General features: G+C 36.8%; 1 protein-coding gene across 1 annotated transcript in view; it reads left to right on the top strand.

The window, feature by feature from the left end:
• Window positions 1-12,598, top strand: part of C5 (complement C5) — a 116,898-nt gene that overhangs the window by 79,062 nt on the left and 25,238 nt on the right. Inside the window, exons 30-33 of the mRNA XM_051979541.1 lie at window positions 1,268-1,420; window positions 4,349-4,411; window positions 6,964-7,045; window positions 10,040-10,097. Of these exons, the coding sequence (XP_051835501.1) occupies window positions 1,268-1,420; window positions 4,349-4,411; window positions 6,964-7,045; window positions 10,040-10,097 (356 nt within the window). The remainder of the gene's footprint in view (window positions 1-1,267; window positions 1,421-4,348; window positions 4,412-6,963; window positions 7,046-10,039; window positions 10,098-12,598) is intronic.

The raw sequence follows: 12,598 nt of genomic DNA, 5'->3' as shown, positions 1-12,598 counted from the left end.
CCATCACTTTTTAAAGTTTGGACAATCAAGAAAACAATAAATTAATCCTAAATTTGTAGTGTTTGCCTACTTCCAGGATATGAATGATCACAGTGAAAATTTATCAACTCTGACCTGGGCCACTTTGAGTTAACTCCAACATTTCCCTCCCCCATCCCTCCAGGGACCCTAGATTACTCTCTGAGTAAGCCAGAGATTCTTACACAAATTTTTGTATTTTTTATGTATTCCTTTTGTCAGCCTAGAGAAACCTTATGGACCTCTTCCCAAAATGATGTTTTTAAATGCATATATATATATATATGTGTGTATGTGTGTGTGTGTGTGTATAGGATTATAAATTATAGGATTATAAAGGAAGCCAATTATATTGAGATATAATTGTCAAAGACATTTTAAAAACAAAAGCCAAGTTCATAGATACTAGTTTAAGAGCCCCAAATCAGACCTTCTCTCTGTCGTCTATCACTGCAGTCTACCTGTCTCCCACTAGGCAGACCTTCTATTTATATATTTAGCACTATCTGAGCCCCACTGTCTGAAGGCTAGGGTGGTTAGATTTCCCCCTTTCCTAAGGGTTCTTTACTACCATCAAGGTAGGTAGAGGTGTAGGCTTCCTTACTCCAGGCCTGGCACTCTATTCACTGTGCCATCTAGCTGATCCCAAAACACTATATAAATACTAGCTATTATTAACTTATTAACTATGCACAGACCTGGAGTCAGGAAGACCCTCTTACTGAATTCAAATCCAGTTTCAGACACTTATTACTTATGTAACCCTTAGCAAGTCATTTAATCCTGTTTGCTCTAGTTTTTTCATCTATAAAATTAACTGAAGAAAAAAATGGCCAATCATGTTTTTGCTAATAAAAACCCAAATGGGATCACAAAGAGTTGAACATGATTGAAAAATAACACAACAATAAAAATATGATACTTAAGGTTTTCAAAGCACTTTACAAATATTATTTCATTTTACCTTATAATGACTCTTGAAGGTAAATATAATTAACCCCATTTTACAGATGAGGAAACTGAGGTAAACATGGGTTAAGTGACTTACCAAGGGCTGTTGGAGGCTGGATTTGAACTCGGGTCTTCCTGACTCCAAGTCTAGTTCTGCATGAACTGTGCTATCTAGCTACTATTTTGTATGAGGATAAATGTCATACTGGATGGAAAGATGTTTTGTTATAAAGGGTTAAAAATATCTAAGCAATCATTGCTGTTGATCATCATATATCTCTTCATTGATTTTTCCCAGGATACAATTAATGCTATTGAAGCCCTGACTCAGCATGCACTTGTGCTTAAGAAACTCCAGTTGAATATGGACATCAAGGTTTCTTACAAACACAAAGGTGAAGTACTCCAGTATAAAATGACAGACCAGAATTCCCTTGGGAGACCAGTGGAGGTAACTCAAAAAAAGTGTTGAGAAATTAAATTTGTTTAATTGTTTCTAACAACTCTAAAAAGTACATTAAAAAAATCTGGTATCATAGAATCTCAGAATTGGAAAAGAAATCAGAGGTTTCATTTAGGCCAAATCTCACCTAAAGGGGATTCTCCTCTATAGCATCCTTGGTTATTTGTCATCAGGCTTTGGTTCAAAGATGTCAGAGGATGAGAAATTCACTTGTGTCCAAGGCAACCCATTTCACCTCTAAGCCCAAATCTGCCTCTCCGTAATTTGTAAGTACTGCTCCTACTAATCCTGGAATCAGCTGGTCTTTTTTCCAGGTAGCAATCTTTCAAATATTTGACCATTGGTATCATATTCTTCACTATATCTCTTAGGGCTAAACATTCTCAGTTACTTCAATCAATCTTCCAACGTCATGATTTCAAAGCTCCATAAACCTCCATCATCTCTCAGGTCTTTCTATTTCCTTCCTAAAATAGAGTATCCAGAACAAAACACAATACTCCCTATATGATCTAACAAGGGCATATCTATATAACCAGGACAATCTATCATCTTCCTGATTCTGGGCACTTTATTTCTCAATGGGGTCTGTGATCATCTTAACTTTTTAAAAATTTCCACAATAAAATGTTGACTCATTTTTAGCTAATCATCCATAAAACTCTCATCCTTCCCTCTCCCAATAGATCTTTTTCATAAGAATTTACATTTATCTTCCTCTGACTCTTGGGGAATTGAGTTTTTGGAAACCTTTAGTTAGGAAAGAGTTGCCAAATCAGCATGACATCTATATTCTTATTCAGGTCACTAATAAAAATATGAAACACTCCTGCAAGTAAAATAGATGGATATAGTTAACTAATGGTCTTCTAGATCTAAAATTATTTTAAAGTTCAAATCTGAATACTAGGGAAAGAAGGGAAACTTTTTACCGTTTGGTTCTTAGTATGAGAAACAGTGTCATATAGTGGAAAAAACATTAATCTAGAAATCAGAAGACATAAGAACTAATCTTATATCTGCTTCCACCCTGCTGTGTAGCCTTCCCTCTAAAGCCAATGCCAATTTTAATCTTCTGTAAATCATTCACGTGTGGTTATTTTCATCATGCTAGCTAGTTGCTGAACTGCAGGCCAGATCTGAATGCTGTTTGTGATCATTATTTATTTATTTTTAATTGTGAAAGGAAAGCAAAATTGAGCAGATATAGAAGAGAGGTTCTAAAGACATAGAGGGATAAGAAGTTAAATTTATCATAGATTTATAGCTGGAGGGGTCTCAGAGGAGGTCTAGTCCAAACTATTCATTTTATAAGTGAGGAAAAATGTGACTTTCCCAGAGTCACACACCTACTGAGTATCAAATCAAGAACATGAACTCAATTTTCTTTTATTCAAAGTGAAGCTTTTTAGCCATTACACTGTACAGTATTTACCCATTTTAGAGTTTTATCCTGTGACCCTATAATGGCACCTACCTTAGGGGCATTAAAAAATGTCACATTGCTATGAATTGTGAAGCCTCTAGAAACCCCCTCCAAATTGATCTGTTTAAAAATGAAAATTTGTTATTATGCACAACAATTTAGGTTATTCTCTTAAATAAAATGAGTTGACTATGTAGGGATGCCAACATAGCCATAAGGAAGCATTTGAATACTAGCATATTTTCTTTTTTTTCTGGCGTACTCAGCAAACCAACCCCAAATAAATGTCAGTATTTCAAAGCAAGCATAATCATCCTGGGTGTTCCCTCCATTGGTGCAGAAATCCCCTTCCATGCTCTCTCATTCTAGGTGAGTCTATCCTTATTTTTATATAAACACTTCACAGAAAAGTCACAAATCAGACTTAAGGACTTCCCCTGGCTCTTTATAATAGTCTGTCAAAATCATTACTAATGATCTCTCATCCATCACCTTTATTGTGTGTCTGGCCAACCTCCTGTTCCAATTATATATGACCTGGGCATACAAGGGCATATCTATATAACCAGGACTATCTATCACTTTCCTGATTCTAGGCACTTTATTTCTCAGTGGGGCCTGTGATCATGTTAACTTTTTAAAAATTTCCATAATAAAACGTTGACTCATTTTTAGCTTATCATCCATAAAACTCTCCTCCTTCCCTCTCCCAATAGATCTTTTTCATAAGAACTTTAATTTCTCTTCCTCTGACTCTTTACTTGGGGAATTGAGTTTTTTGAAAAGAGTTGCCAGATCAGCATGACATCTATATTCTTTATTCAGGTCACTAATAAAAATATGAAACACTCTTGCAGGTAAAATAGATGGACACTTTTTAATGTCTAAGTCATTGCAAGTAATTTGCTGTGGCAAATTACTTTTCCCACCACATCTTTACATTGTACTTGGGCCACTGCCATTGGATTTCTTCTAAGGGGATGATATCCCATAATCTGTAGCCATATTCAATCAAGTACAATCCTGGAAGCAAACAGTCCTTTCTGTTTAAGAACCAGTGTAGCTACCTGCAGAGAAGCTAAGTGGTGCAATGGATACAGCACTGGGCCTGGAGGAATCATCTTCCTGAGTTCAAATCCAGCTTCAAACATCAACTAGCTTCACACTGCTATGTGTGACTCTGGATAAGTTACTTTATCCTGTTTGCCTTTGTAAAGTGAGCTGCAGAAGAAAATGGCAAGCCACTCTAGTTATCTTTGCCAAGAAAATCCCAAATGGGCTCATGGAGAGTCGGACATGACTGAAATGACCAAACAACAACAATATTGTAGCTAAGTGCAAAGAGATTTATCATTGAAGGGGGCCCTTTAGATGATGTTTGGGGCGGGGGTACTACTGGAATCAATAAGGCAAAATTTTAATATGTACCCTAAATGTTACATTTATTTTCAATGTTAAATAATAAGAGCTATGCTTCTTTATCTTTTCAGATACCTTTGAATGATGACCTAGTAGTCAGCACGGGATTTAGTAGTGGCTTAGCCACTGTACATGTAAGTGCTTATCTTAAAAATATCAGTGAGTTAAATATTTTCTTCTGTCATTTCACACCCACTCATTCCACATGAGTGGAATAATTCACCTAAGGAATTCTGTCTCTACTGCTATGCTGTTAATTTTGTCTAGAGCTATGGTAGCTTCCAACACAATTTTCTGTTGAAGAAAATTAATCCTAACACATGGAGAATAGTATGTAGGCAAAGGTTCTCTCCAAATTTTGAATATTTGTGTAAATACTCACATCAGGTTTTGTATATTTTTAATGCTTTAAGGAGCCCTGATTTCATGCAAGCTTTTATTAACTATTGTGAAATAGTATTTCAATTTGGAATTAGAACACTTAGGTTCATATACTGATTCCCTATATTGTCTCAGGAAAGTTTTTTTGACTTCTCTGGGTCTTTTTTTACCCATCTATAAAATAAGAGGTTTGGACTAGATGACCCCAAGGTTCCTTCCAGTTTTAAAGCTATCATCTTATAATCTTATATTCAATGTGGAAACATCCTTCCCAAAGAGGGATTGCTAGGTTGGGACTGGCCTTGAATGCAGTCTTTTAGCAACAACTGCTGTGGGCCTTGGAGGCTGAAGATAGCAGCAACAGTAAGGAAGTTCTTAATGTTGAGAGAGGGTAAAGGGAATGGACAATTGGTTAGAAAGAGATTACAGGGGACTCGTGTTGGCACTGGACAGGACAGGTGCTGTTTGACAATTCCATTATCCATTACCCAAGTCCAGGTCATAGTTTCACTTGTCCTTTCAGTTACAAGGGAACAAGGTCCTTACCTGGGTAAGAAGCAGATCACAGCCCAGAAGAGCAGTGAGCTTACTTTTTCCCAGATCACACCACTTCAGGAGCACCAAAACCAAAAAACAAATAAACAAACAAAAACCCAGAACTAGTTATGAAAATATAAGAGCAGAAAAACCTAAAACTTAGGACATTGACTACCTCCACAACTAACATGAAGTTTAAAGTAAGAAACAAGTTGGAAAAAAATGAGCAAACAATAAAAAAAGGATCTGACTGTAAAAATCCACTATGATGACAGGGAACCTCAAGACACAAACTCAGAAGAAAGCAATGACATGAAAATATACATAACCAAATTCTCAGAGAACGGGGATTTGGTTATACTATTCTCAGATTTCTTTCAGGAGGTCATCAGTAGATTTTTTCAATTTCTATTTTACTCTCTGGATCTAAGATATTGAGGCAATTTTCCTTCATAATTTCTTGAAATGTGATTTTTAAAAAAGTCATAACTTTTGGGTAGTTCTATAATTCTTAAATTCTCCTTGATCTATTTTCCGAGTCAATTGCTTTTCCAATGAGATAGCTCACATTTTCTTCTATTTTTTAAAAATAATTTCAATTTTGTTTTATTATTTCTTGGAGTCTCATGAAGTAATTAACTTTCACTTGCCAAATTCCAATTTTTAAGGAATTAATTTCTTCACTAAACTTTTGTAGTATTTTTTTCCATTTGGCAAATTTTACTTTTTAAGGAGTTTTTTTCTACAGTGAATTATTATGCCTCTTTTATCATTAGGCCGATTTTGTTTTTAAAAGTAATGTTCAGTATTTTTATGCTTCCATTTTAAAAAAATCAAGCTGTTAATTCTCTTTTCATACTTTTCTTGCATCTCTCTCATTTCTTTTTTCAATTTTTTCATCTACCACTCTTATCTCTTCTTTAATTCTTCCAGGAATTTTTGCTGGTATTGGGCCCAATTTGCATTTTTCTTTGAGGCTTTGCTTGTAGCTGTTTTCACATCATTGTCTTCTAAGTTTGTGCTTTGGTCTTTCTTGCCACTTGTTGTTTGTTCATTTCCCCACCTATGTCTTGACTTTGAGTTTTAGTAGGGCTCTGTTCACTTTGGGGTGGAAGGTAATGTATCAAGCTTCAACCTTATTCATGCTACTGCATCCAGGGCTAATTCTGGGCTATTTGCAAACTTTCAGTTCTTCCATGGTGGTGTGATCTGAAGAGAGATGTGGTCACCTGGTCTCCAGTGTGGTTTTCCCAGAAAAGACCCCTGCTCTCCTGTATCCACAAGTGCTAGTCCTCCTCTTGCTCCAGAAACTGTGATCATGTTCTTCTTCCCTTGTTTCTGATCATAAACACTCCTCTCCAGAGGAAGTATTTATGAGCAATAGGGAATCACAACTTGCTGTACTCGGTGTCAGCAAAAAGTCCCTCTAACCAGTTGTCCAACCTCTTTACTGTCTCTGGGCTGTGAGTTTCTAAAAAGGGCTGCAGTGGCTATTGAGGATGCCCTAATGCTGTTCCTATCTCACTTTGGGCCTGTGTCCACTCCAGTATTACAGACTTCTGCATTTATCCCAAGTTATCTTAGGCTAAGAAAATGTCTCCCTCTGACCTGTTGTTGGTTCTTTTATTCCAAAATTTGATTTGAGGCATTATTTAAAAGTTATTTGGAGGGAAATGTTAGAATTCAACTAGGTCCTGATAGTCTCCCTACCATCTTGGCTCTGTCTTTTCTTTTTTAAATCCAATCTCTATTTTTTTTCTCTCTACAGATAAGGACTGTTGTTCATAATACTGGTACTTCTAGGGAGACCTGTAACTTTGAGTTGAGAATTGAATCCCAGGAGATGGAAGGTAAGTCAGTCATAAGGAAATAAGTCACAAGGAAGGCTTCCTGGAAGAGGTGGCATTTAACCTGGGTTTTTGATGGATGGGTAGAATTTAGTAGGTAAAGCAAGAGCAATCCAGGATTAGGGAACAGCCTGAATAGACACACAGACATGAGTGAGATGATGTCAGAAAGCAATGAGCTATTCAACCTAGTGGTCATGGTTCCTTCTACTTATTCTTTTCATGTCTTGAAAGGAATCCAAAATAGTCTGTCAGTAAACATTTATTAAGCATTTACTATGTGCTAAGTATTTGATTAAGTGCTAAAGATTCAAATAGGAAAAAGAAAAACAACCTCTTCCTCCAAGAGCTTACAATCTAATGAGGGAAGACAGTGAAGCTGAAAAGTGGGGATGGGGAGGTAGGGGAGGAAGAAGAAGATAATACTAACTATTGTCTCTCATCTTCACTTCCACTTCCTTTTCCAGAGATTATGTGATGTAGGAATTCTGTGAACTGACCTGACACAAAAATAAATGTCACTTTGCCCTTATGGGATTTACACTCCTATAGAAAGTACTTGATGGATATTGAAACCTTAACAATGGGATTTATACAGCTGCAAAGTTCTATAAAGGTCAAATGTAGAGAAATATTGATCTTAGTTTCGACTTCTCCATTTAACTCTCCTTTGTGGTCATCTCTTATCTGTCTATCATCTCTTGTCTGTCTATTGTCATAGTGTCCTAATCAGTCTTTCTGCTTCTTCCTTCTCCAATCCATCCTCCACAGAGCTGCTGCCAAAATTATCTTTACGAGGCATAGGCCTGACCATGTCACTCCCCTGCTCAGAAATCTTTGGGGCAACATTTTGCCTCTAGAATAAAATACCACCTCCTCAGCTTGTCATCTAACTACTTCCCATCTGCCTCCTGCCTCCATTTCTGTCTCATTTCACATTACCAACCCTTCACACTTTCTGCATTCTAACCAAAGTGGCCTCCTTGCCACTGGCACCTCTGAGCCTTTGCACAGACTCTCTGCCATCCCTGGAGCATACTCCTCACCTTCACCTCTCCCACCTTCTACTTCCTGCAGGAAGCCCCCTAGTTTTCATGCACTTTTCCTCTTCAAATTATTTCATATTTTCATACCTGCTTATGCATTGTATCTTCCCAATATAATGTAAACTTTTTCAGGACCTGGATCGTTCTTTTTTAATTCTTTTTCTTGCCCAAGGTCACATAGGTGGTGAATGTCAGGGGTGAGAAATAAACCCAGATGTTCTGACTCCAGAGCTGGTTTCATAATTAATCAGTCATTTAGTGAGCAGCAAGCACATGTTAATCACTTATTATGTAACATGTTCTGTATTAAGGAAGGCAACCCTGCCCTCAAGGCATTCCCTCTGTAATTATTGGAAAAATATGAAGATAACTGAAGATGTACAATATATCTGGGAAGTATTCTTAGTGTAGAGGTTAAGAAAGGCCTTCTGCTGAAGTTGAGATTTGAACTGAGCCTTGAAGGACGCCAGGGAAAGGAAAAGAAAGAAGTGAGGAGGAAAAGCCTTCCAGACAAGGAAGACAGCCAGGGCAGAAGTGTGGAGGTGGGAGATGGAATGTTCCCTGAGGAGTTAAGACAGAGAAGTAAGGGAGGAAGGTATAATCAATGCAGGAGTAGTAGTATCCTGGGAAAGGATGGAGGGACGAAGGAATTGGAGGTCACAGTGAGGATGAAAAACAAGGTTAGGTTTTGAAAGGCAGAGAGAAAAATAGAATGTAAAAAGATTATGATTTGAAAATAGAATTTTAGAGTTCATGAATATGGAAGAGAAATGTGTGGGTGCTAGCAAGATCAAAGATATGACCATTTATGTATGGTTAAGATAGATAAATATATCTATAATTTAAATACGTATATATATATATGTATATATATATATATAAACATGGTGATATGTATGTAGATATATAGACATGTGTATGTATGTCTGTGTCTTCATATATTCCCTAGTATTAGGACAGAAGTTGTGAAAAGATAGACTGAACCAGTTCGGACAGGAGAATGTCCTGAAGCTCAATGGATAATGGCCACTAGGATCTGAATAGGATAATAAATATTAGTTGAATGAATCTCAAAGGAAAGGTTTCAAAGTAATAGTGGTAGATAGAGAGTCTGGAAGTAGCACTGGAAAACAAAAAGTATTCCAATTCCCCCCTAAGACCAGTGAATCAGGAGGTATGTACTCGGAAGAGTATGGAGGGAAACAGAATCATTAGAAGGAATTTAGGTCTCAGTGAATGCTAGAAGATGGACAAAATGAAAAAAGAAGAGTTCTAAAGTGAAAAAGAAAGTTAGTTATGAACAAAGTAAGCATTCCAGAGGGCGCAATGGAAAGCACAGGCAGGGCTGTAGTGCGACATTGGGAGAGGAGGAGTGAGGTTGATTGAAGTAAGTTGGAAATGGGGACTGGACTTTGAATACTAGATCTGAGAACTGAGAATCACTAACATGGGGAGATTACTGGGGGATGAGAATGAGCTAAATATTGAGGAATGAGTTCAAAAAGAGTGCAAATGGTTAGAAAGAAATCCACTAAGGAATATAGCTGAATAGATGGCACAAGGATCTCCCTTGAAGGCCTGCCTTAAGTTCTTGTGACTAAGACAGAATTCAAGAGATGAGTGGTAGGTAGAATCTAATCCCAGGTTTGGTCATAAGGCTGAGGAAAACCCTGGAAAATTCAATCTTATATTCAGATATAAAAGGGGGGAAAATAGGCAAAGTTCTTATTCTTCTGGACCTATAAGTTTCTATTAAACTTTACTATCATTTCCCTAACAATATAGGTTTCATATCATATAATATTTATTAAGAGGCCTGAATATAAAATATAACTCAATTTAGCAAAAATTTATTAAACACTGGCTACTATGCAAATGACCATGTTTACTTTTTGTTTCCTAAATAACTTTTAAAAATTATGTTAAATAAGTCTATTGTTTTTTGTGTTAGTTGACAGCTATGGAAGATTTAGTGATTCCGGAGATAAACTCATAATAGCTTGTGCCAGGTAAGGTCAATTCCTTTCCTATAAATAGAAGTTACAGGGTTGATTTTCTCCTTTAACCAACTATATTCTCTTCTCTACCAAAGTACTTGTAATCATGAAATATTTAAACTAAAAGAAAAGGAAACAAATGTTTATTAAGCATTTACTATGTACTAGGTATTATGCTAAGTAAGTGCTTTATAGATATTATTTCATTTTATCCTCACAACATCCTGGTTCATCGGCACTATTATTATCATCTCTATTTTATAGAAGGAAACTGAGGCAAATGGGGTTAAGTGATTTGCCCAGAGTTACACAGCTAGTAAATACCTGAGGTCAAATTTGAGCTCAGGTTTTCTTGACCCCAGTCCTAGTGCTTTAGTTGCTGAGCCACCTAGTTATTGGAGAAAGGAACTATGAACTTAGAATATTATAAAGTAGAATGTGAAATATTAAACTTAAGAAACATCTCAGAAGAGAAATTGTAAGAACATAGATTATCATAATGGAAGTCTCCTTAGATGTCATATTAATCCAGGGTTTCTTAAATTTTTTTTTCCACTTGAGACCCCTTTTTGCCCAAGAAATTTTTACTCAATCTTGTCTCAAATCTGAACCAAGGTGTTTCTGACAGCATTCAGGTGTATACAGTGCAAAATGCACATGTTGAATGTTCAGAATCAAGGCTACAGTGAAGTCATGTGATGCAACATGAGCAAATGTTACTTGAAAGTGGAAAATAAATAGGAAAAAGTCAAACAAAGATCCCAGGATTCCAGACTTTTAGTCCAAGGCATGTCCATTGTAACTGCCTCTTTCTGAGGAGAAAGATGAATATAGAAGTTAGATATGCTGTAAGAAGTAGGGGCTAACACCATTTTAAGGTGGTTATATAATCAATATATCTAAATTGTCTTCACAGATGATAGATAGAATGTTAGATACATGAGAGTAGAGAAAGGTTTTTGTGTGTTTCAACCTTTGAGTCCCTTAGAATGAGGGATTCCTGGTGTAGAATTCAAACCTGACATCAAATCTGTATTGAGGACTTACTTCCTAGGAATAAAAGGAAACAAAATGAGACAGTCCCCGCACATAGAAATATAAAAGAAATGAATAGTGATAGGAAAAAGGGTCAAGAGGGTCAAAAGTAAAATGGAATATAATGTTGAACTTGAGGATCAAGATTAGGAAAGGAGGCAAATGCAGCCATAGGAGAGACTTATAGCCTAAGAGAGTATGAAAGGTTTTGTTGGGTTTTTTTTATAACTTTTTATTGACAGAACCCATGCCAGGGTAATTTTTTACAGCATTATCCCTTGCACTCACTTCTGTTCTGATTTTTCCCCTCCTTCCCTCCACTCCCTCCCCCAGATGGCAAGCAGTCCTTTACATGTTGAATAGGTTGAGAGTATGAAAGGTTAAGGAACTGGAAGATCGAGTAGATGAGGTTAAAGAAGAAGGATATAGTGAGAAGTAGGACAAGAGGTTATAGTCAGAGAAAGGAATTTCAGAATTCTGAATCCATGGGCCCTTCTAGTGATCTTGGATCCCACCCATCCTCTAATCTCTACTCCTATAAAGATCAGCTACATTCTAATTTACAGTCTTAAATAACTGCCTGAGGATTCTGGGAGTTTAAGCGATTTATTCTTCGTGGTGCAATAAATGGGGCAGTGAGGTGGGGCAGTAGATGGAGCACCAAACTTGGAGTTCAAATGCAGCCTCAGATACTTCCTAACTGTGTGATCCTGGATAAATCACTTAACCCTGTTTACCTCAGTTTCCTAATATAGAAACTAGAGTAAGAAATGGCAAACCACTCCAAGATCTGCCAAGAAAACCACAAATTGGGTCATGTAGAATCAGAGACAACTGAATAAACACAAAACTAAAAACAAACCTACTCCAAGTATGCATCATAGAAAAGAACTGAACCCAGACTTTCTTGAGTCCAGGGCTAGCCCCCTGATCCCTTGTGGCACTGTGCCTGTGCATAATAGGTGCTTAATAAATGTTGGAATGACAGCTTTCTTTCATTGCCTTGAAATTCTCTGAAGATATGGGGGAAATTATACGTTTTTATGTTTAACTCAACAAATTTAACATATTATAAGTAGGAGACAAATAAACCATAAGATCTTAAGTAAATCCTCTCTTGGTCTTTGTCTAACTGAGCCTCCATTTCTTCATCTGTTAAATGAGGGAAAAATCCTCGCACTGCCTACTTCACAGGATTTTCGTGTGAAAGTAGTTTGCCAGCTGTGCTGCCTTCTAGAAATGTGAGTTACAAGGACCTTGATTACCAAAGAAATTCAATTGCCTATTGTGAAAATCAGGACAGGGAACCAATAAAAATGTGATTCTTCATTATAGTAAAGTGTTATCTTTTGATTTTTATGACTTTGGGACAATGTGTTCAATGGAGGCTGAGTGAATGTGGTTTTGGCTCTGACACAAGTTAGGTCGAGTGAATTCCAAGAGTAACTGAGCGGTTCATGTCAGAAACTGCCTTCAAG

Source organism: Antechinus flavipes, chromosome 2, assembly GCF_016432865.1.
Source record: "Antechinus flavipes isolate AdamAnt ecotype Samford, QLD, Australia chromosome 2, AdamAnt_v2, whole genome shotgun sequence".
Classification (NCBI taxonomy): domain Eukaryota; kingdom Metazoa; phylum Chordata; class Mammalia; order Dasyuromorphia; family Dasyuridae; genus Antechinus; species Antechinus flavipes.
This window is presented reverse-complemented; position numbering and strand designations above follow the sequence as displayed.